Source organism: Vigna angularis, chromosome 4 (genome assembly GCF_016808095.1).
Source record: "Vigna angularis cultivar LongXiaoDou No.4 chromosome 4, ASM1680809v1, whole genome shotgun sequence".
NCBI lineage: Eukaryota > Viridiplantae > Streptophyta > Magnoliopsida > Fabales > Fabaceae > Vigna > Vigna angularis.
The window spans coordinates 28,677,093-28,699,407 of record NC_068973.1 but is presented as its reverse complement, the minus strand read 5'-3'; the positions used below and the strand labels follow the sequence as shown (position 1 = coordinate 28,699,407).

The 22,315-nt window shown below is 31.9% G+C and overlaps 3 protein-coding genes across 9 annotated transcripts; 2 read left to right on the top strand and 1 right to left on the bottom strand.

The window, feature by feature from the left end:
• The first annotated feature begins 10,692 nt into the window (after positions 1 to 10,692).
• Positions 10,693 to 14,858, top strand: LOC108332041 (probable inactive receptor kinase At4g23740). 4 transcript variants are annotated; one of them, XM_052876361.1, is made up of 3 exons: positions 10,693 to 11,189; positions 11,832 to 13,053; positions 13,883 to 14,858. In XM_052876361.1, the coding sequence occupies exons 2-3, from the start codon at positions 11,835 to 11,837 to the stop codon at positions 14,542 to 14,544; spliced, it is 1,881 nt and encodes a 626-aa protein (XP_052732321.1). In that variant the 5' UTR covers positions 10,693 to 11,189; positions 11,832 to 11,834; the 3' UTR covers positions 14,545 to 14,858. The 4 variants fall into 4 exon arrangements, with proteins under 4 accessions (XP_052732321.1, XP_052732320.1, XP_017422623.1 ...); XM_052876360.1 differs by having other exon boundaries at positions 11,792 to 13,053; XM_017567134.2 differs by having other exon boundaries at positions 10,694 to 11,182; positions 11,735 to 13,053.
• Positions 14,859 to 15,100: 242 nt separating this feature from the next.
• On the bottom strand, positions 15,101 to 18,002 carry LOC108330634 (uncharacterized). Of its 4 annotated transcripts, none has more exons than XM_017565125.2 (4): positions 17,675 to 18,002; positions 17,158 to 17,458; positions 15,995 to 16,053; positions 15,101 to 15,831 (listed from the first exon to the last, which is right to left on the bottom strand). In XM_017565125.2, the coding sequence occupies exons 1-4, from the start codon at positions 17,832 to 17,834 to the stop codon at positions 15,800 to 15,802; spliced, it is 552 nt and encodes a 183-aa protein (XP_017420614.1). In that variant the 5' UTR covers positions 17,835 to 18,002; the 3' UTR covers positions 15,101 to 15,799. The 4 variants fall into 4 exon arrangements, with proteins under 4 accessions (XP_017420614.1, XP_052732324.1, XP_052732323.1 ...); XM_052876364.1 differs by having other exon boundaries at positions 15,101 to 15,359; positions 17,291 to 17,458; positions 17,675 to 17,986; XM_052876363.1 differs by having other exon boundaries at positions 15,101 to 15,359; positions 17,675 to 17,982.
• Positions 18,003 to 19,117: 1,115 nt separating this feature from the next.
• LOC108331700 (ubiquitin-conjugating enzyme E2 28) lies at positions 19,118 to 22,101 on the top strand. Its single transcript, XM_052877034.1, has 5 exons — positions 19,118 to 19,379; positions 19,479 to 19,557; positions 20,595 to 20,722; positions 21,059 to 21,163; positions 21,686 to 22,101. Exons 2-5 carry the CDS (start codon positions 19,488 to 19,490, stop codon positions 21,827 to 21,829), a joined length of 447 nt encoding a protein of 148 aa, XP_052732994.1. The 5' UTR covers positions 19,118 to 19,379; positions 19,479 to 19,487; the 3' UTR covers positions 21,830 to 22,101.
• Positions 22,102 to 22,315: the final 214 nt, after the last annotated feature.

The following is a 22,315-nucleotide window of genomic DNA, read 5'->3' as shown; positions in this document are numbered from 1 at the left end:
TGGATACCTTCTATTTTAGACTTAGTGTTTCTATATATCATTTAGTGTTTTGACTATTTTTACTCAACGACTCTATTTAAGACTATTTTGTTTTAATGTTGTTTGTTTAAACTTCAAAACCAAAGATGTTGTAGACGAGCTTGTCTTGTCTCAACATGTTATATCTAGATGCATACATACTTGAGCATACATCAAATTTGCTACAATTAAAGAATAAGAAATCTTTTGCATTTCCTACTTTTATGAATTTCCTTTTGGGCATTGATTCAGACTATCCTTGTCTCCCTTAGCAACTAGAGAATCCCCTAATCTATTATCCTTCATGTTGAATCTTTTAAGTATGTCATCAACATATCACACCAAGAAAAAAATCTTGCTCCCATTGAATTTGTGATACACACAATAGAAAACATTCATCTCAAAACCTAAATCAGATTTATGGTACCATTTATGAGGTGCTTGTTGTAGCCTATAAATGGATTTTGTCAGTTTCCAAACAATATTATTTGGGTTTTCTGATACAAAGTTTTTTGGTTGCACCTATAAATGATCTCATCAATGTTGTTACTAAGAAACGTTGTTTTAACATCCATTTGATGAAGTTTCAAAACACAATGTTCAACATGAGCCATGATTGTTCTAAAAGAGTCTTTCAATGAAACTGGAAAGAAAGTTTTTTCAAAAAACAATCCCTTTCTTTTGAGTATAACCTTTCGCCACAAGACAATCCTTATACATCTTCACATTATCTTTAAAATCCCTCTTGATTTTAACTATTCACTTATTACTAATGGGTTTCACATCTTCTGATAATGAAACAAGTTCTCAAACCTTATTGTTTTGCATGGACTTATACTTCTCATGAAGTACAGGGTTTTTATGATCTTGAGTTTGTTCTTGTAGAGGTTATGAACTTATTTCATCATCCCCCCCCCACACACACACTCACCTTCCCCCACCCCCCAACATAGATTCATCTTTCAAAATCCATTGGTTACTAGCTTAGACAACCCTTTCTTTGCATGCCAAACATGATATTTCGTACAATCCTTCTTTATGTGTCCAACTTTATTATAAAAGAAACATTCATCAGGCTGTTTTTGTTTCTTTTGTGGTGGACATTTAACAACTTCATTCTTGGGATTCTTAGTTTTCTTCATTTTCCTTCGTCATTAGAGATGTTGGCTACATGAACACTTTCGGTCTTTTCTTGCTCCAGTTTCTCATCTTCTTTATACGATATGAAATGAGCTTATTAAGAAACCATTTCTTCTTCTTAAATTTATATGAAACGTTAAATTGTCCAAACTATAAAGGAAGAGAGATCAAAATCAAGTTACAAGTAAGTCTTTTGACAACCCAAGTTTCAATGTCTTAAGTTTTGAAACAATGTTCGACATCTCTATGATGTACTCTCTTACATTTTCTTTATCTTTATACTTCATGAAAATCAAGCTCTGAAGATGCATATTTGTTTTTGCATTATCTTTTTTCGCAGAACGTGTTTCAATTTCAGTAAGAAAATCTTTAACACTTATAATTTCTTTTGATATAACACATTTAAAGATCTATAAAATATCGCACTTAATTCTCATCAAACTCATACAATTTGAACAATCTTATTTCTCATATTGTTTCCTCGTCAAAGGTAATTGAGTCTATCAAAAGTCACCACCACACAATCATCAAAATGAATGATGTAAGAAAATAAGAATATATGTAACAACTTTATGTGAAAATTAAGATAGAAACCGTGTTTATATATATCAACATTGTCTTATTTAATTTTAGATTTTTTTAAGCGGCAAAGTTGTTTATTAAATCTTTATGATCAACCATTTTGATTTTGAAGTTTAGTTTATTTAAAATATGATTTAATCAATTTTTGTTTCGAAAAACTCCATCAATAATTACAAGTAAAGTTAATAATATTTTATAAACAGTGTATGCATTTGAAAAAAAAAACTAATATAATTCTCAAATTTGACAAAAATATAATGAAAATTACTTTAGTTTTTTTCACCTACTCTAATAACAATAAACAACACAAAAAATGTATCTAAAAATTTTTAAAAACAAATGTAATTGAAATGTTCAATTATTTAATAAAAAGTTAATGATTTAAACTTAAACAAGTGAAATGAATGGGTTAAGTATTGCGCAATGTGTCACAATATAGTCTTGAGTATATCCATGATCAATTCTCACTTATTGTATGTATGGTATTGAAAACTCAAGATTAATTCATAAAATCCTGTTAAAAGGAAAGAATAATTGAATAAAAGGAAGATGGTTTGACGATAGTGGAGTGATATTTTTAAAAATAAGTAAGTGATTAATATGATAGGAAAAAAAAGGGAAAAATGAGAAATATAAGTTTTATTAAATATTGAGTCTTATATTAAAAGTGGTTTTTTTTTGTAATAACTTATATTAATACATTTATACGAACAAATCAGACCTTGTAACTTTTATGAAGTCATATATAGTTTTTTTTCTTTTGTAATTAAATGTACTATCTAGAGGCTCATAATTTATTTTACTAGAATTCCGAAACTCTCCCTACATTGATGTTTTTGTAATTCTTTATAATGTCCAAAGAGTCCAAACAAAATATCCCAATCCAAACAAATGCTGTATTAGTGGTTAGAAAGGAAAAAGGGTAGAGAAGGAGAATGTTTATCCTAAAGAAAAATAGGTAAATACGGTTAAGTTGAAAGAAGAAAAAGAAAAGAAAGAGGGTGTGTACCAGTAAATAATGGGGTGCAAACAGTAACTTCTCAAATTTTGAATCCTAATTGTTTGACGGGCTAGTATTATGTGGTACGGTTTGATGTTGGGCTCCATGCACCTCCGTAAAATTTCCCCAGCACCTCTATATAAATTAAATTTTATTTTTACTTTTCTCAAATTGTACAATCTCAAAATTCTTTTTATAAGTTAAAAATGACTTTTGCATTGTACAACGATTTGAATGTAATTTTTATTTTATATATATTTTTTTAAATATATACCATTCAAAAACTAGAAATAACATTTCAATTATATCATGAAAAAGATAAAAAAAGGAAATTATTTACACACTAAGAAAATATTTTTCAGTCAAATATTTTAGATTTTTTACGTTTGACTTAGATAAGATGTAAGGATAAGAGAAATAAATTTATTTCTGATAAAGTATTAGATGTAGATGTACATCTGGTGTCTATATAACAAATGTAAATTTATGTTTAATGTTTCTATAACAATCGTAAATTTATGTATATGTAAGACAACAAATATAAAATTTTGTCCTTTTTTTTATTATTTTCCAAAATTTTCATCTGGTAATACATAATAGACGTAAATTTTAGAATTTTTCCTTTAAAAAATGAATTGGTTTTGACATAAAACCAAAATCTAAATACAAAAACAATATATATTTTAAATATAACATTTCCAATACATTTTACAAAGATAACATAAATATCTAAGTGAATAAAAAAGATAATCTATTATTGATGAATTAAAAAATGTCAATAATCAAGAAACAAAAGAGAATCTTTCATACATATATATTTTTTTTTTTTTTTGTAGCATAGCTTTATTAAAATATATATTAATTTTTATTATATTAGTGATAATAATTAAATATATAAATTTTGAATGTATTTTTTTATTTCTAAAATTATAGATAAAGGTTTTCTGTGCAAAAGAAGAGAAGAAAAGTCCACTGGTTCCACATTCTGACGGAAAGATTGGAAGTGTGCTTGCTATTTGATTAAGATTTTAATGTCTTATATGCAACTTTCTCATTAATTTTTAGCTATGTCATGTCTTATAGTTCCATCCTTACATTTTGTTTTGAAGAATGATGTTTGGCTCACAGCAATGGCTACGATGACGAACGTGATAAGAGTACAATAATACTAGAAATTGTCATTATGTGGTGTAAAGCAGCTCTATTTATTCATAAATAAATCAATGAATTAATGCGTATTGTTGTGGATGGGGCATGGGATAGAGGCAATTTTTTTAAGAAATTTGTTTACTCCTTTTGAGATGTGATGGAAGCAGAATGTGTGGGGAAGTGCAGAATGAAGATGGCAGCGTTTGACCTGTAACATGTCCCATGCACCACCCGCGAGTCACCAATTCTATTATATTACAATAAATGCATGCATATTATTTTACTTCTTTTTTTATTTTCCTTTATTAAAGGGTTATCTACATGCTTCCAGAGTTATTGTTTTTGGTGGTTACAACAACAACCTATTTTAATTTCTTTCTTATTATTTTCACCTCTGCCCATTGGGATGGGAAGGGTTGGTGCACGTGGCCAACATTATTATTGCCTTAAGAAAACATCATAGGCTCACTTTTCATATTTCTCAATTTAAGTAATTTAAGTAAGGACAAATTTAAGGTTATAGTATTCTAGTATTATATTTAAAGTTTAATTAGGTTTTATTATTTCTTTTCATAAATAAATTTAATTTTAATATTTTTACTTCAGTTTTTATTAAATGATTTTTATTTATTGATACTTAAAAGCTTTATACTTCTTAATTTCATTTTTATTGTTTAATTTATTTTTTTAATTGTGCAACATGGTTGTTATTTTTATTTTTTTTTATTAAAAACCGTGAGGATTTTGTGATTAGTTTGTTTTTTTCTATTATTTTTGTTACTATCGATCTTATTATGATTGATCGGTAAGGGTTGCAAAGAAACGAGCAGTAGATGTTCAAGAAAACGTCTTGGAACTGCTCGGTCCCGACAACCGTTGAGCACAGTTAAAGAGCAACTAATGTCAGCTACTATCAAGCGGTTAAGGTTTGCATTAATGACCATTTAAGAGATAAATTAATTGGTCAAATTATTAATGACCATTTAAGAGGTAAATTAATTGGTCAAATTATTAATGACCATTTAAGAGGTAAATTAATTTGTCAGATTCCTTTAAACTCTATTATAAACAGTCAGACTCAATTATTTTAATATTAAATAATTTATTTATAAATAGTTATGTTATAAACGAGTTTTATTATTTTAAAAAGTATCATCTATCTAAAAACCATTTTTATAGAGTTTTCTACCTTCTCTCTAAGAGTTCTAGCTCGTGAGTAATCTCTTTGACGACCAAGAGTTACCTAAACGACCATGGCAACGAGGTCTGCGTTTCTACCCTATCATTCTCTTCAATAGAGCAAATAAGTTTCGACTCATTTTCTCTTTCGTTGTTTTGTTCTAAAACTTATGGTTTTGAGGGTTGACACATGTGTTCACCTTTATCTACTCATTGTTCTTTGTCAATCAACGGTCTCAATGATCTTTTTCTGATATCAATTCTACTGTTTATAGGCATTCCTAGAGTTTCTTGAGTCGAAAGTAAGGGTTTCAACTTTCTTAGAATTCAACGGCTTCGGTGTAAGGTAAGGGAAGCTAGAAGTCATCTTTAATTGATGTTTGTGATCTAAGTTTAGTGTTTGTATGTATGTTAAATCGATTGAACTGTGATTTCTATTTTTGAATTAATATTAGTTTATCTAAATGGGGGATTTGGTTATTTGACAATGAAATTTTGTTGTGATGTATGTTGGTTGATATTGTGATCATGAATTGTATGAGAATATGTTGTATTGATGATTAGATTGTGTATTTCAAAGTTGGTGCAATAATGAGTTGGAATATCTATGGGTTTTTGTAGTAGAAATTGAGATTTTAATAGGCTATTTGATGAGTTAGTGTTTGGAGTATGGAATATAATTTTGCAGGTCTGATTATGGATTTTTTTAGACTCATTTGTACTTTGAATTGGAAAATATATGATAAGGAACAAAGGGAGAGTCATGGTAGTGGTTTTAGGAAGGTTCTAAGTTCATTTTGAGGTCTTGACAGTTGGGATTTTTAAGGAATGAGTATAGGGGAGAAATTGAGTCTTTGTTATGATCTTTTAAGCATGTGTAACTTACATAGTTGGGTAATTAAAATAAATCTGAATGTTAAAAGAATTAATAGTGGATATGTTGAGTTTTAGGTAAGTTTGGGGTTCAAGATAGGGGTTTTGAATGGTGAGAATTTAAATTAGGAAGTTTGGAGTAGAAAGGAGGATTTGAAGACTGTTATGGAGTCTTTTAAGATTAGTTTGTACCTTTAGTTTGTTGTTTTAGTGTAGGAAATGGTAAAAGATAGTTTAGGTAGTCTAGAATGGTCAATTGGAGTTTGGAGTAGTCAATTTGAATTAGAGATGTATTTTCTGAGGTGTCTCAGTGTCAAGGGGTTGTAGGAACTGTTTAAACTTGTGTATGTGTATAGGGTAACCAAGGTCAAATAGGTGAGTTTTAGAATCTGGTGTCACGCCCAAGTGCCCCGTAGGCGCCCCTTGAACGCCATTGCACCAGTTTTGGGTTTTCAAGTTTTAGAATCTCAAATTCAAGGTTCTGGATATTAGTTTTGGACATTCTATAGGTCATTTTAGAGGTTTTGGACTCTTTTGGAGCTATTAGTGAGGGTTTCTAAGCTGTTTTCCTTTACCTAATGTGGGTATCAAGATGCTATAAAGAAAATTATGTTATGATGTGATTTTTTATGACTTGTAAGGGTGTTTCTGGTTATTTCATGTATAATCAGTGGTTTCATGTATTGGTATGCAATGTAAAGGTGAAGTGATATCAATGGTTTTAAAGTTGTGAAAATGAGTTCCAAGGAGCAACTTCTTGGCGGTGGTTTCAAGTATGTATAATATGAATGGTTGGAGTTAAGTTGGGGTTTATCTTGACATTCTAATGATCATCCATGCTCAATTAAAGAGTGATGAGTCATGTTGTGAGAATAGCAGGAGGTCCGAGTCTGAGAGACTTTTCTCTAGTTGGCAAAAGGGCGTTTGTAGGACTAACTTGATGTGGTAGCTTGGGGTAGTCCAACTGTTCTACCACACAGGAACCTATGTAACTCGACATTCCATACAATGATAGTTAGTCTAGGTCATTGCATGTTAAGATGTTGGGGTTGATGTATGTTATATAAAGGATTTATGTATGCTATGTTGTATAGGTGACATGACTTGTCTTGTATCTAACTTACCCTTGCTTTTGTGTTTGTCTATGTGTTGTTTTCTCTTTTGCAATGATCATATTAATGGTGTAAACTTAGGAAGAAAATATTTTCAGTTGTTCCAGCTAGAGGTGAGGGTGAATCAGATGACTTGTTAGATGATTCTACAGAAGTAGATCTATTGTCTTCTTATAGGTTTGTTTTCATCTAAGTGGTTCTATTATCATATATGTAACATAATATTTTAATAGTTTTATACTATTAAAATGAGATGTTACAGTTATAGTGATTAATTTAGATACCAATTTATAAACTAAAAATTAAAAATTATTGATAACTAGAATAGTTTTTAAATTAGTCATCATACTAAATTAATTTTTAATTTAATTATTAACCTTAACTACCAAGTTTTTTATTATTAAAAAAATAGATTTATGTTGCTAATATAAAAAAATATATAAATTGATATGTAAATTAATTATTATGATAACTAATTATCTTTTATCATTAAAATTGACAATTATTTAGTTTTCTCATTAAATATGATTAAGTTCCACAACATAAATCGATAATGTAATATTATTCTTGAAATGAATGTTTATGTAAAATAACACAAATACTTCTTCTTTTATTCACCCCCAACGAAAATCAATAAAATAACACTTTTAAATTAAAATATAAAATGATTTAGGATCAACCAACTAGAAAAGTAGAAATATTATATTTTTTAATTAGGTGTCGAGGGTAGGAAAATCAAAAGGGATACATGAAAGATTTCCCTAAAATAATCCACTTTCTAAAACTATTTTAAAACCTCAACCTTTTTATCCTTCTCATTGATAGAACCTTTCACATATTCTATTGGTGTCACCACATATCATTGGATGATGTCTTCATAGTTACAAAATATATGTACAGTGCAATGCACGAGACTCCTTAAAAAGATAAAATATATTTATTATATAAGTTTAAGTTTATGAAAAATATAATTAAAATTTAATATAAATATTTTATTTTGTAAATTTAAATAATAATATTTGATTGTGAGACTATATTTAAGTTATTTATTAAAATATAACTTTATCATATAATTAAATATAAGGTAATTAAGTCAATTAAAACAAAATATTCAAATTTAAATAATGTAATGTTAATAATTTTAGTTATGAGAACAAATAATTACATATTCAATTTTTACATATTAAAAGAAAATAATTTTTGAAAATTTAAAATAAATTTAATAATAAATAAAAAAAATATGATTATCATAATTGAATGACTTTAATTATTATATTTCAAAAAAAAAATTATAACCGAATGGACTTTGCATACCTTTTGAATTTGTTACCTTTATAATTTATAATCCTTTCGCTTAAATATGAATTTGATTTCGGTTCATCAATTAAAACAATTTGAAATATGTTCATTGATCAAAGATTTTGAAAGGAGAACAAAATAACATGCTTTTTTTTGTATCTAAATAAAATTCTGATATAAAACAAAAATGATGTTGTTTTATTCATTGTTGGAAATATTCAAACATATCACTTTTCATGATTGTGATGGTTAAAACCCAAAAAATATCATATTTACTATAATAATTATTGGATTTCTTGTGATAACAAACTCTAGGTATACAACTAAGATAATCAATATAGCATAATAAAAAGTAAAACAATAATATAATGACACATTTTTATATTTATTTGTTACATAATATAAAAGATAAAATAGTTATAAAAAAATAATTTTATTTATTTTACTTTAAAAAAAAAGTAAAAAAAAAATAATAATAATATCAATAATGTAAAAATTTAAATCTGTCAAAAGTATATTTTTGTTAAAAGTACTACTTGATTTTAATCACCATGATTGCCAAATCCAATTTAATTTCAGTAAAAAGGATAACAATTTAATTTGTAAACTTACATCTACATCTATTTTAATACACAAAAAATAACCATATTTACGCGGTATATAAAATCTAATTAAGAACTTTAAAAATAGAGAAAGGAAGAAATTAGTTACATTTTATTGGTATAATATTTTACTCCTAATTTGGTTCATTACGATTTAATGTATGATAAATAGTGGTCAACGGCTGCAAATGGTGATGATAAAATTGTTACAGAAAAAAACACACACACACACATATATATATATATATATATATATATATATATATATATATATATATGGTGTCAGTATCCAATTAGCAATGTCAACATTTTCCGATATTTATTTTTACTGTATGTATAGTGTGTATATGTACGTAACTTGTACAGTATCGCGTCGGTGGAATGGTGGGAGAGTATTCATTAATTTACATTTTATTTTAAAGTTATGCCTTAGCAAGTGGGTACTATGAATTATAAACTATTAATATTTTTTACTATTAACAAACTTTAATATTCTACTGTCAATAAATAATATAACTAAAACCTATTGAAACATTTATTTCGACAAGGATTTTTCCAAAAAAAAAATCTTTTAACCGTGCAGTTGCAAAAGTATTGTTAATAGATTAATAGTATAAATTATAATACATATATACATTTGGGAATAGATAATCCTTTAACATAAATATAATCATAAGAAGTTTGGGAGTCGATTACATTAGTTAATTATTTTGTTAACAATGAATTTGCATATAAAAACACATTGGCACCTCATTATGTTCTGTAAAAATATTTTTTAAAAAATTGACTGAAAAATTTGTAAACCTTTTAATAGTTTTTATATTATAATGATCTCGCTTACTAAATAACTCTTTAACTTCTTAATACTAAATATATTTAATTTTTCTTTCATTGTTTTCTTCGTAGTATTGGAAGGATTAACATACAAATATTATTTTCTTCGTAGCATTGGAAGGAGTAACATACAAATATTATAGGATAATGATACTTTGACAATATTTTTTTAACAACATTTTAATATCATTTACGTAACATTATGTGATTGGTCCATGTTGATATTTATGAATATTGTAATTGATTGGGAAGTAATTTTGAAATAATTTTGGACCAATCATAAAATGATACGTAAATAGTATTAAAATATTATGAAAAATATATTGTTAAAGTATGATTATTTATTATAAAAAGGATAGGATTACCTTTTTTTTCTTTTCCGGATAAAATATCAGTACTTAAAAAAGTACATATTTATATTTTCTATATAATATGCTGCTTTATGGTACTTGTCGGGAAGAGATTTTTTCATTACTTCAATTTATTTCACAACGCTAAATTTAGTTACGAAATCAGTTATAAATGGAATTTAAACAGTTGCCAAAGTGGCTTACTGTATTTATTTTTGGTTGATTAAAAATTTAATGACTTTCAAGGGTGGATGTGTTTAGGGTATACTACATGATTTTTTTTTTGTTTAAATAAGCTAAATAGCTCAAAATGGCTATCATTTTTTAACTATAAAACAGAAAAATCTTCTTTATATGCATAGAAAAAATGAACAGTAAAAATGATAAGATTTTTTCTGAGGTGGGGGAGATCTTCTTTCATACATGCCTCTGCAATTTGTATTCCTCCAAACAAAGAATTCTGTAATGATTGATTGAAGTAATATCCGTACGTGAAATGCGATACAACCAGCAGTTAGGTACGCATTCCTTTTAATTTAGGCTTGGGAAGTTTGGGAAGTTTCTCCGTGTGAGTTAGTGACTGAATTATTATATATATATATATATATATAGTTGCATAAAAATATATAAGCCTGCATATTTGTAATTTGTTTCATTAGTCTAAAACGCATATGCATCCTGCAATTTGTGCGGCATAAAATAATATGTAATCTTTGGCTTCTACATCATTACCGAATGAGTTTCTCTTGCTTCAATTCAATTGCATGTGGCACTGCTGTTGTCGCAAGCGAATACAGCTCATCTACCATCACTACCGATACATCATCATTGCAACGACCCCAGTTTGGATTTCCTTCCTCTTAACTACTTCTGAACACAAGATGGACATGTATCTAATATGGCCCTGGACCCACTGCTTTTCTAGCTAACTCCTCAATTCATCACTCTTTCTTTGTTCTTCAAGATTCGTACCATGGTTTTCGAGGACATTGTGCTCTCTGTCTGTGGATCTTTAACTGGCTTCCTCAATTTTTGGATCAAGAAGTGAGTTGTAAGTATTCCATTTTTTCTCTATATGCTATCTGTCAACTGTCAAGTACTATCTGCCTTCTACCTTTTTCTGTGTCACTTGGATTACTTCCAAAATGCAAGGAAAGAATAAACCCCAAATTTTTTATATTTTTAATACTTTTCTGGTGTACATATACGGAGAATATTTCTGCTGTTGATGTTTCTGATTGGTTCCATATAATGGTGTTTTTGGCTGCTGTCAAAAGTCTTGGCCATCATCACCGGGTTGTTATTGGCTGCCTGTTAAACTGACTTTTAGCTTCAAAGTTTAGGTTTCCATCGTTTTTTTTGTAGTCATTAAGGAAAACAATCGAGTAGGTGAACAAAAAAAATTATTATTAAGGTTAATTTCCTTGTCAAACATGAGCTGCTTATTTTGACCCAATAGATATACTTAGTGTAGTAAAATGCACACTGTGTATTCAACATGTCTTGGACACAATTGTCTTTGGTTCGGGTTTGCGTATATATTGGAAATACTCTCGTTTTTTTAATTCTGTAACTAATCCTTCGATGTTACTCCAGTTTGGTTTCTTGTAAAGGTTACCAATATCCCGAGTATAGGTCTTACTTTGCATCCAGGTTGTGTTGAACTGTTGATCTTCGTCTCTCATCAATCCAGAAAATGGACAAGAAGCTGGCCCTTTTCTACATTTTTTCAACAGTGTTGGTTAGTGTTCTGGCTGAACCAGTGGAGGATAAGCAGGCGCTGCTTGATTTCCTTGACAGCATGCATCACTCTCCTCATGTCAACTGGGAAGAGAACACTTCTGTTTGCCAAAGCTGGAGAGGAGTGACTTGCAACTCTGACGAGTCTCGAGTAACAGCCCTTCGATTGCCAGGAGCTGGTTTGAGTGGTCCAATCCCACCCAACACTCTGAGTCGCCTCTCAGCACTTGAGATTGTGAGTCTTAGATCAAATGGTATATCAGGCCCTTTCCCTGATGGTTTCTCTGAGCTGAAAAATTTGACCAGCCTCTATCTTCAATCTAACAAGTTTTCCGGGCCACTACCATTGGATTTTTCAGTTTGGAATAATCTCAGTGTTGTCAATTTATCCAACAATTATTTTAATGGGAGTATCCCTTTTTCAATTTCAAATCTGACTCATCTCACTTCATTAGTCCTTGCCAATAACTCCCTTACGGGTGAGATTCCTGATCTCAATATTCCTAGCCTGGAGGAGCTGAATTTAGCCTACAATAACCTTAGTGGGGTTGTGCCTAAATCTCTTCTTAGATTTCCTAGTTCAGCCTTTGCTGGTAACAATCTTACATCAGCAACAGCACTTCCTCCGGCCTTTCCTGTGGAACCACCGGCGGTTCCTCCAGGGGAAAAATCCAAAGGACTCAGTGAACCTGCATTGTTGGGTATCATCATTGGTGCTTCCGTGCTGGGGTTTGTGGTGATTGCAGGTTTCTTGATTGTGTGCTGCTATCAGAATGCAGATGTGGATGTGCAACCAATGAAATCCCAGAATAAACAAACCTCTCTGAAAACAGAATCTTCCGGAAGTCAAGACAAAAACAATAAAATTGTCTTCTTTGAGGGTAGCAATCTTGCATTTGATCTAGAGGACCTGTTGAGAGCATCTGCTGAGATTCTTGGCAAAGGTACCTTTGGCATGACATATAAGGCTGCTCTAGAGGATGCAACCACTGTGGTGGTCAAGAGGTTGAAGGAGGTCACTGTTGGAAAACGAGATTTTGAACAGCAGATGGAGGTGGTGGGGAGAATAAAGCACGACAATGTGGATGCAGTGAGGGCATATTACTACTCAAAGGAGGAGAAACTCATAGTATATGATTACTATCAACAAGGCAGCGTCTCTGCAATGTTACATGGTATATTGATCCATTTCTCTTGTCTAAAACATTACAGTTATATTATCTTCAGTTTCTCACACTTTTTCCAACAGGCTTACTAAGCGGTAATTTAGCTTTCTGCATCATATAATAGGAATTCTTTTGTTCAGCAAGCCCAAGTCTATACCACTAGGTGCCTGTTTGCATAAACAACATAATTGAGTTCTTATTGAATAGGTACTTAGCAAGTAAGCAATAACGTATAAGCTGGTTTAATAATTAAAACAGAAATAACACTATATATATATATATATATATATATATATATATATATATATATATATATATATATATATATATATATATATATATTTGTAATCTATTTTCATAAGTTATCTTGGAGAGCTTATTGAAATAATCTAAACCCAAGTTACAGATATATCTTCAGTTATTTTCATAAGCTTTTCTGAATACTTTGTACAAGTAATGAGATATGCCCAAATAAGTTGTTAATAAGATCTTCCAAACAGAGTCATACTTGGACAAACTGTTCTGTCATCCTACGTAGTCTCTCTATCAACATGTCAGCCTAACTAGTAGTACTAGAATTAAACCCTAGAAGTATGTCGTTAGGGATGTTCTAAATTAATTTTTTCCCTGCCTGTGCATTAATGGATCAAGACTACTTCTAAGTCGGTGAAACAATAAGTCTGTCACATTGGTTGACTTTGGTTAATATTCATTTGTTTTCCTGGAGCATTTTTCTTTTAAGTTGACTAGACGTTGAATTCAATAATTAGACCTCCATACGTATAATTTTCTCTAGAAATGGCCAATATGAGCGTGTTGTTGCATGTCAATTATGCAGGCAAAGGAGGGGAAGGTAGAAGTGCTTTAGACTGGGATAGCCGTTTGAGAATTGCAATTGGTGCAGCGAGAGGCATTGCACGCATCCACTCACAACATGGAGGGAAACTCGTTCATGGAAACATAAAAGCCTCAAACATCTTCATCAACTCCCAAGGATATGGATGCATATCTGATATTGGCTTGGCAACATTGATGAGTCCAATACCTGTCCCTGCCATGAGAACAACTGGATACCGTGCACCAGAACTAACTGACACGCGTAAAGCAAGCCATGCATCTGATGTCTACAGTTTTGGGGTGCTAGTACTCGAGCTTCTGACTGGGAAATCGCCCATAAACAGCACAGAAGGTGAACAGGTTGTCCACTTGGTTAGATGGGTGAATTCTGTTGTTAGAGAGGAGTGGACTGCAGAAGTGTTTGATGTAGAGCTGTTGAGGTATCCCAACATAGAAGAAGAAATGGTTGGGATGCTACAAATAGGGATGGCTTGTGCTGCAAGGATACCGGATCAAAGACCGAAGATGCCTGACGTGGTGAGAATGGTTGAAGAGATTCGCCGTGTAAATACCCCAAATCTACCATCTACGGAGTCTCGGTCAGAAGTTTCTACACCCACACCTCGTGCAGTGGACATACCTTCTACCTCTGTTCAACAATGATATTCTTTTGTTCTGCTGAATAGTCGTTAAGATGTAATCAATTCAATTATATTCTTAACAGTATAAATGATATCCATCGAAAGGACTTCTGGTTCTTGGAAGTTTGCAAAACAAATTTACGCTGAGTAGTTAAGCTACCAGTAACATCAGACTGGGTCCCTGTGCTAGTAATAATTGTGTTGTATTATGCAGTCAGGGATCTTTACATTCCGTTATGCTGTCAGTTCGTGATACCTACTGTGAACTGCACTGCACACAGGACATCAAATACGTTGTTTATTAACTATTCTCAGTTCATTTTGATTGTCCATGACAGATTTGTTTCACTAGTCAACATTTAAAAAATAAATAACTTGTCCTACTTCGTACTTTCATTTTATAATCTAGCTTTTTACTATGTATTGTTTGTTAAAGCTCAATATGAAGCTAACATCTTAACAATTTACTTTCAGCTCAATATGAAGCTAACATCTTACCAATTTACTTTATATCACTGGTAGGAGACAAAAATCAGTCATTCTATTCTGTCATGCTAAAAGGGAGAAGAAAAATAACATTGAAGACAAAACTGTCGAACGCTCTTAATTCTCCGATATACAAATATGTACACCCAGTGTAAAGAAGTTTGCTCTATAGGTTGACGTCTCCATTGAACCTTCCATCAACAAACACTGGAAAATTTATTAATTCCTGTTCTTTCAGTGAAAGGAAGGGAGAATGATACAAACTTTTGGGGCATACAGATGAACCACGATGACGTATAAGCCTTGTCCACTACAATAGAGAGCTCCACGATGACGTATAAGCCTTGTCCACTACAATAGAGAGCTCGTTAGCTCAAATCTTTTGCCACCGGGACATGAATTAGGATACAACTAACATCTGATTGTATGTTGCACTAATTCTTACGCTCGTCCAATAGCAGCAACAAAATTTTCCCTTAGACAACCGTAGTTTCAACTCAGTATCAAAGGAATATAAAGGCATGGTTGTATTGCCGTTTGAAAGCTCCCAAAAATACATTTACTATAAAAAAAATACATAGTGCACCATTCTTCTCCGAAAGTAAATTCAATATATAAGGAACAATAATCCAAACATGCCATAAAAGATTAAAGCATATACGGTGGTAATTTCACCCGTGCAGTTTGCTTAAACTTGTAAGAAGAACCTTTTCTACACAATCGCTCAACAATAATTTCCTGTACGTATATCCAGCAAGTTACAGACATTGTCACGAAAATACAAAAGAAATTCACTTCCTCAAAATTTTTGTTTTGACACCGCCTGAAATATATTAAACAAAAGTAAGACAAGACTAAAAACATGCAGCAGAAAGTACTATAATAAGAAAAATAAGAATGGAATGGCGACCTAGATCATTAATTCCCCTTCCAAGCACATCGCCCCACCTTAAAAAAATTAGAGGAAAAAAGAATCCTCCACGTACCTTCAATTTCCTCAAATTCAATCTCCTTAACCATGTTGGATGCTGCATTATACTCAAACCTAAAAAGGAATTACAAAGCATGTGTTTAGTGCTAGATTAAAGTCAAGAAAATTTCGTAACAATGGTTGAAAGCAATACTCAACAGAATTTACAACAGCAAAATTGTAAAGAAGACCGTACAACACATTAATCAAACATGCTGGGTTAAAGTAATACATTTGGTTAGGGGAAACCACATCCCATGAAAACATTAGTCCTTGATTGTCAGCTTCGAAATACAGTATGGACCATGTCTATAAACAACAAACAACTTACTAGAAACAATTTAAAATTTGGGGTTAGAAAATGTTAAAGTAAGGGCATAAGACATACACATAAAAAAGCACATAACCAGGTTATAAACAGAAAAGAAAAACATGTCAACTGCTTATTGTCCTACATAACTAAAACTGAGACACTCAACAGAAAAGTAAAGTAGAGAGACAACAGAAAAGGGATCAGGGAATGCAATCATGTTGCAGACATCTGCCATGCAAGACTACACTGTGCATACCCAGGGGTGACGTTTTCATGCTTATCGGGACTACCTTGTGAGTATGAGGACTTCAGAAATGGGATACTGATCATTATAGCAGTCAAGGGTGTAATGGATTACTTAGAATTCACATTGGCAATGGACCATAATTGTCATACATAATCAATAAATTTATACAGCTACCACAGACATACCAGATATCATCGTACATAACCAAGATAGACAAAGATGAAATACTGGGATGGTACAAAAATTGGACTAACATCTTATAATCTCTAAGTTTTTTCAATGTCTATAGTGTAAAACTTCAATCAGTAGCCCACACAGAAGATTGCAGCTCAACTAAGTAGCATGAAATGTAACAAGATTTGCTGAAACAAGGAAAAAAATTCTTTTAACTTTCCAAAGCTAATTTGAAAGCATGCCATCTCTATTTAGACCATGGATTAGAAAATGGAGGATCGCCAACAAAGTCAATTGTTTGCTAGCATGTATATACAAAATTTCTAAACACATTCTGTAAAAATTCTCAGGGACCCACTGTAGATCGTACAAACAATCACATACAAGTACAATTGCAAAGGATGGAGCAATGTGAGAGCGAGCAATGGGTGTAAACTCCAAGTACCTATTGGAAGAAACGACCTCAGGTTCATAAGCTTCAACAAAGGCAGTGATGATTTCATTCTTTCTAGCGCTAGCTATGAGCAAATCATACTCTGTCGGAATTATAACTACAAGAAAGTTATCAGTTAACTCACTGACACAAATTTTCTCAACCGCCGCAAGGGCTATCCTCCGTCTGAGGGAATCAGTTTCAGGGTCAATTAGGTAAACCGCAAAATCCGTAATCATCAGATATCGGTATTTCATCTTCCCAGAACCAGTGAACTTCAAAACTTTATCTGCAAATAGAACAATCTGATCACCTGAAAAGAGATCACCACACAGCATTTAAGATTTTCACGAATTACTCAGCGTATGTTTTTCTTCCATAACAGTATATATGAGTTTCGTGAATTGTAACGCAAACCGCACTCTTCAATTTCATAAATAAGACGCATATTAAAATGACGGGTACAAGAGTGATAAACATTTTTTTTTTGGAAAAAAAAAAGTGAGGTTTATCAGAGGGAAGCTTCAACCTTGCTTGTTCAGAAGCCTCATCACGTTGGGGTGAGAAAGGATGTCGATGTGGTCCCGTTTACGGATCTTCTCTTCCGGTTCGTCGCGTTGAACCGGAGAAGATTCATCCTCTGCAACGTCGTCGTTTTTGGAATCGTCGATCTGGTTCCCTTCCGACATCCTCCACCGTGTTTGCCAAATCAGAAAGAAAGGTTGAGATTGGAAGCGTGGTTACGAGTTATGAGTCGAGATCAACGAGTCAACTCGCTCGCGTTGAACCGTGTGTTGGTCCAGTGGACCCCATCCAGCTGGCTCTCGTTCATTTTTTCTAGCGTCTCACCTTCGTATAATCCAATTTCACTTTCTTTTTTCTTTTTTTTTATTTACCTTCATAATATTGATAATTAATTATTAATTTATTCTTGTTATAAAAATACATACATCTCCTTGCCAGAAAAAATGACCCAGTTTTCTACTTGTCACCACCTTCGGCAGTTTGATTCTACTTCCTGTCCAAATCCACTGATTTATGAGATAGAAGTTTCTAGAATAACATGTGGATAAGGCAGAAAATTAGAGCACATGTTTTGTAATTATTCAACTATCATATGTAAGAGAAAAGTAGACAACGATGTATGAAGTAAATTGAACTAATTAACGTGTATGGTTTTATTATAGATATGGAATTATAATAAAAGCAAATCTTAATTATTTAAAAAGTATTAAATGATGTTTAATATTTTGGTTTTTACCTAATGGTATTTATTCCTTACTTTTTGAATGGTGCATGCATCTATTAATAAAATTCAATTATGCAGGCGCATACATAAACTTAATAATGCTTTAATAATTATGTGGAGTTGGTGGTATCGTAAAGTAGATTTCTTGCTCTAACTTTTGATTGATAACTAATGAAAAAATGAGGAATGCGTTAAGAAGAAAAGGAACACGGTTAGGACATATTGATTGAGGAATAATAGGATAGAAAGAAAGATAGTTTGTTTTAGGTGCCACTTTTTGACCCTGGGTGCGGAAAAGGAATGGATTTCGTACAAAAAACGCTAAGTATGGACCCACAACCGTTCGCTTATGCTTCCTTCATGCGCCTTCGAATGACGAGATGGTCGAAAGGGAAAAAAATGGGAAGATGACGAGTAAAAGGAAAATTAAGAAAGAGAAAAATGGAGACGAGTGTTAATATTATTTTTGCTAATAGAAAAAAAATATGTGTAGAGATGTTTGTGCATAATAACGAAATTTTTAGGCATGTTTTTCATAATCTTAATAATTCTTTATATTTGTCTCTTTTTAATTGAAAAATAATATTGGTAATCTTAATTATCAATAATAAAAAAATATTTTTTATCATAACTTTTTTATTTTGGGTTACCTACTTTTTTTTTCATTTTTCTCCTCTCTTCCAAAGAGAATATAGGATGGAAAAGTAAAATTAATAATAATTGAGAAAAAGGAAGAATAATAATAGCATGAAAATAAAAAAATAAATAAGGGCGGGAGAGGAGAAAGAATTGTAAAAAGGAAAGGGGAAGGAAGAAGGCAAAAGAGAGTGGATCGATTCCTTTCCGCAGCACCGGACATTTATAAAAGCACTTTTCCATCCCCAAATCCCTCACAATCTTCCATTTTTGCCTCTCTCTCCTTCGCCACACAAAAAAATAATACAAAACAAAAAAAAGAAGAAACTAGAATAAGAATAAGGAGAAGGTAGAGTAATCACGTCTATCCACCGAGATCTATTCCTCTGTTTATGTTTTGTTGCGTTGTGGCTAATTAATTTCTGATCTGATTTTCGATTTCGGTTAGGTTTTCGTGATGGCGTCGAAGCGGATCTTGAAGGAACTTAAGGATCTCCAGAAGGATCCACCAACCTCTTGCAGCGCCGGTATTTTTTTCTTTATTTTTTTTTTCGTTTCGTTTTGTAAGTTTGGTTTCGATGGAAGAACTTTATACGATCTCTGATTTTGTATCGCTGAATGATCGTGTATGCTATTTTGGAAATTAGCATGGTTGTTTAGCCGTTCGCAGATTGTTGTTACCGTATGGTAACAGTGATCTAGGCATGATTTGGGGCTTCTGATAATGAATCGATTTTTCTGATATTTTGGTATTAACTAAAATTTTTTATACATGTATTTGGACGCTGTTGATGATCGGGTGGTGCTGTGTGGACGTTCAACAATTTTTCGTTATTGATATAGTACATTTTAGGGATGTGTGATATTCTTTTTCGTTGGAACAGATTCTGTATGTGTTTTAAGCTTTAAATTGTTTTTGCCTGATAAATGATTATATTATTTTCTGGACGATGCCTATGTTGGCTGCGGCCTTGCTGTGTGTTTCACGGTTAAATTTGCAATAAGGAACAGGTTTTCTTCCAGTTGAGGACTTTGATTGTACATGTTGTTCCTCTCTAAGTATCCCAACAATCGGTGTGACCATTAGTATTCACGAGTCTTATTCCTCATTTTGGATCGCTGCTTGTGTTATTGCCCAACCTGATTGAAGGGGTGATCCAAACTAATTTCTCTGCTAGGTTACTTAAAATCTTTTTAAGATAGCCATATGACCTAGACCTTTATTGCCAATTTGATGATCAATGGTATATTATTTTGACGATTGGTTTATCCAACTATATTTAATTTAAGTTTATCCAACCTGATTGGTTTATTTTGAAGACGTGTAATTTTGCCGTTTCCTTATCATGCTACTAATCTCTAGAGTTATAAAATTAAATATAGTTGGATAAACCTGTTGGAAATTCGTTTTGGGACTTAGGAATTGATTGAGATCCTGAGATGCTACTATGTGCTTGTATATTGGGCCTTAGGGATGTGTTTAAATCTAGCTATGTGTTGTTATCATTTTGAAAATCTTAGCACTTATCCCAAATTTTATCTGTTGTTTTTTAAAACATTGCAGGACCTGTTGCTGAAGACATGTTTCACTGGCAAGCAACAATTATGGGTCCTCCAGACAGTCCTTATGCTGGAGGTGTTTTCCTCGTCACTATTCATTTCCCTCCGGACTATCCCTTCAAGCCACCCAAGGTTTGTATATATGAGGTGTCTATTTCTGTAACGTTTCTACATTTCCTTTAATTCTATATCTTTTGTTTAGCTTGTTTGGAACTTTTATGTTCTAAGGGAGCCTTTTTAACAGTGAATGCTTCCATGAAACTCTCATTTCTTACCAAGAATTAAATTTATTGTTTGTTCTCAATTTTCAAAATAGTACAAACTCTAGCGATTACATTGTTGATTTTAATGAGAATTCTATTTTCTGTGAGTATAACAAATTCTGTGTTGTATAGCGTCATGAGCCCTGTGCGGTGCAAGGCCTTCAGCTTATCTTGTGTATACTCATGGATTGTGAATGCCTTTCAGGTTGCATTCAGGACGAAGGTATTTCACCCAAATATTAATAGCAATGGAAGCATTTGCCTTGACATCTTGAAGGAACAGTGGAGCCCTGCCCTAACTATTTCCAAGGTCTTTTTCTTCTTGGTTTTACATAATATGTTATTCCTTAAACTATGTTTTAATCATTCTTCCAACTTCGAAAAATTGCCCATACTTAGATGTATTCACTACTTTATTGGCACATGATCCTAATACTTGTATTCAATTTCGTTATACAATATTGAAGTTACTTTAAGCTATCATCCTATATGTGTCTACGGTATCGTTAAAGATGTATGACCTCAATATTTGTTAATATTATAGTCATTTTTTTTGTGGAACGATGTAAACTAATTTTGCTAATGAAAAATTAAAATATTTGTATTTCTTTACAATGAAGTCCTAACATATCTTTAAGTTTGGAATTCTGTTGTCAATTGAGTAATTCTAATGGAAGGAACGGCCATATGTAGCTTGATGGTTGATTCTTTCAAGCAGTTATTTGGCTCTTGTAGTTGGGGATTTTAATTGTCGCCGTTCCTATTATGACTTGTTGAGAAGAGTCGTCGAATTGCAACTAAGCATTGTTTACTTTGTCTTTGCCGTGTTTAGGTGTTACTTTCAATTTGTTCCCTATTGACGGACCCCAATCCTGATGATCCTTTGGTCCCCGAAATCGCCCACATGTACAAGACAGATAGGACTAAGTACGAGTCAACTGCCAGAAGCTGGACCCAGAAATATGCTATGGGTTAAGTGACCTGTGGTATGGGTTAAGTGACCTTTCTACTTCCAATGTTTAGGCCTCTCAGCCCTTGTATGAATATTTGTTGTTTTCGACTATGATTAAGGCCCCTCCAGTTGAAGATGAAAGGGGGAAAACGTTTATACTACTCTGTTTTCAAATGGTAATTTAGAACAGTGAAATGTGGCCCAAATCAAATGTTATTCTCAAATTTGTAAACTTTCTACTGGTGCCGTTGCATGTTTATTAATTTTTTCCCGTTGAATTGAAGAGTTGCTCATCACATGGTAGTTTTCTCAAATATCTAGCCAGTTCAGATCGATAAAAATGCTTACGTGAGGGAGGTGTTCTTAAAAATAAAGTCAAATATTACCATTGTTCAATGATAATGAGATCATCAGGATGGAAAATTATCGTAAGCTATGTATTCTAGCTTTACAACACCTTATTCCTATAATTATTTATTATGTTTGTACTTCTCTTTCGAAAAATGCACA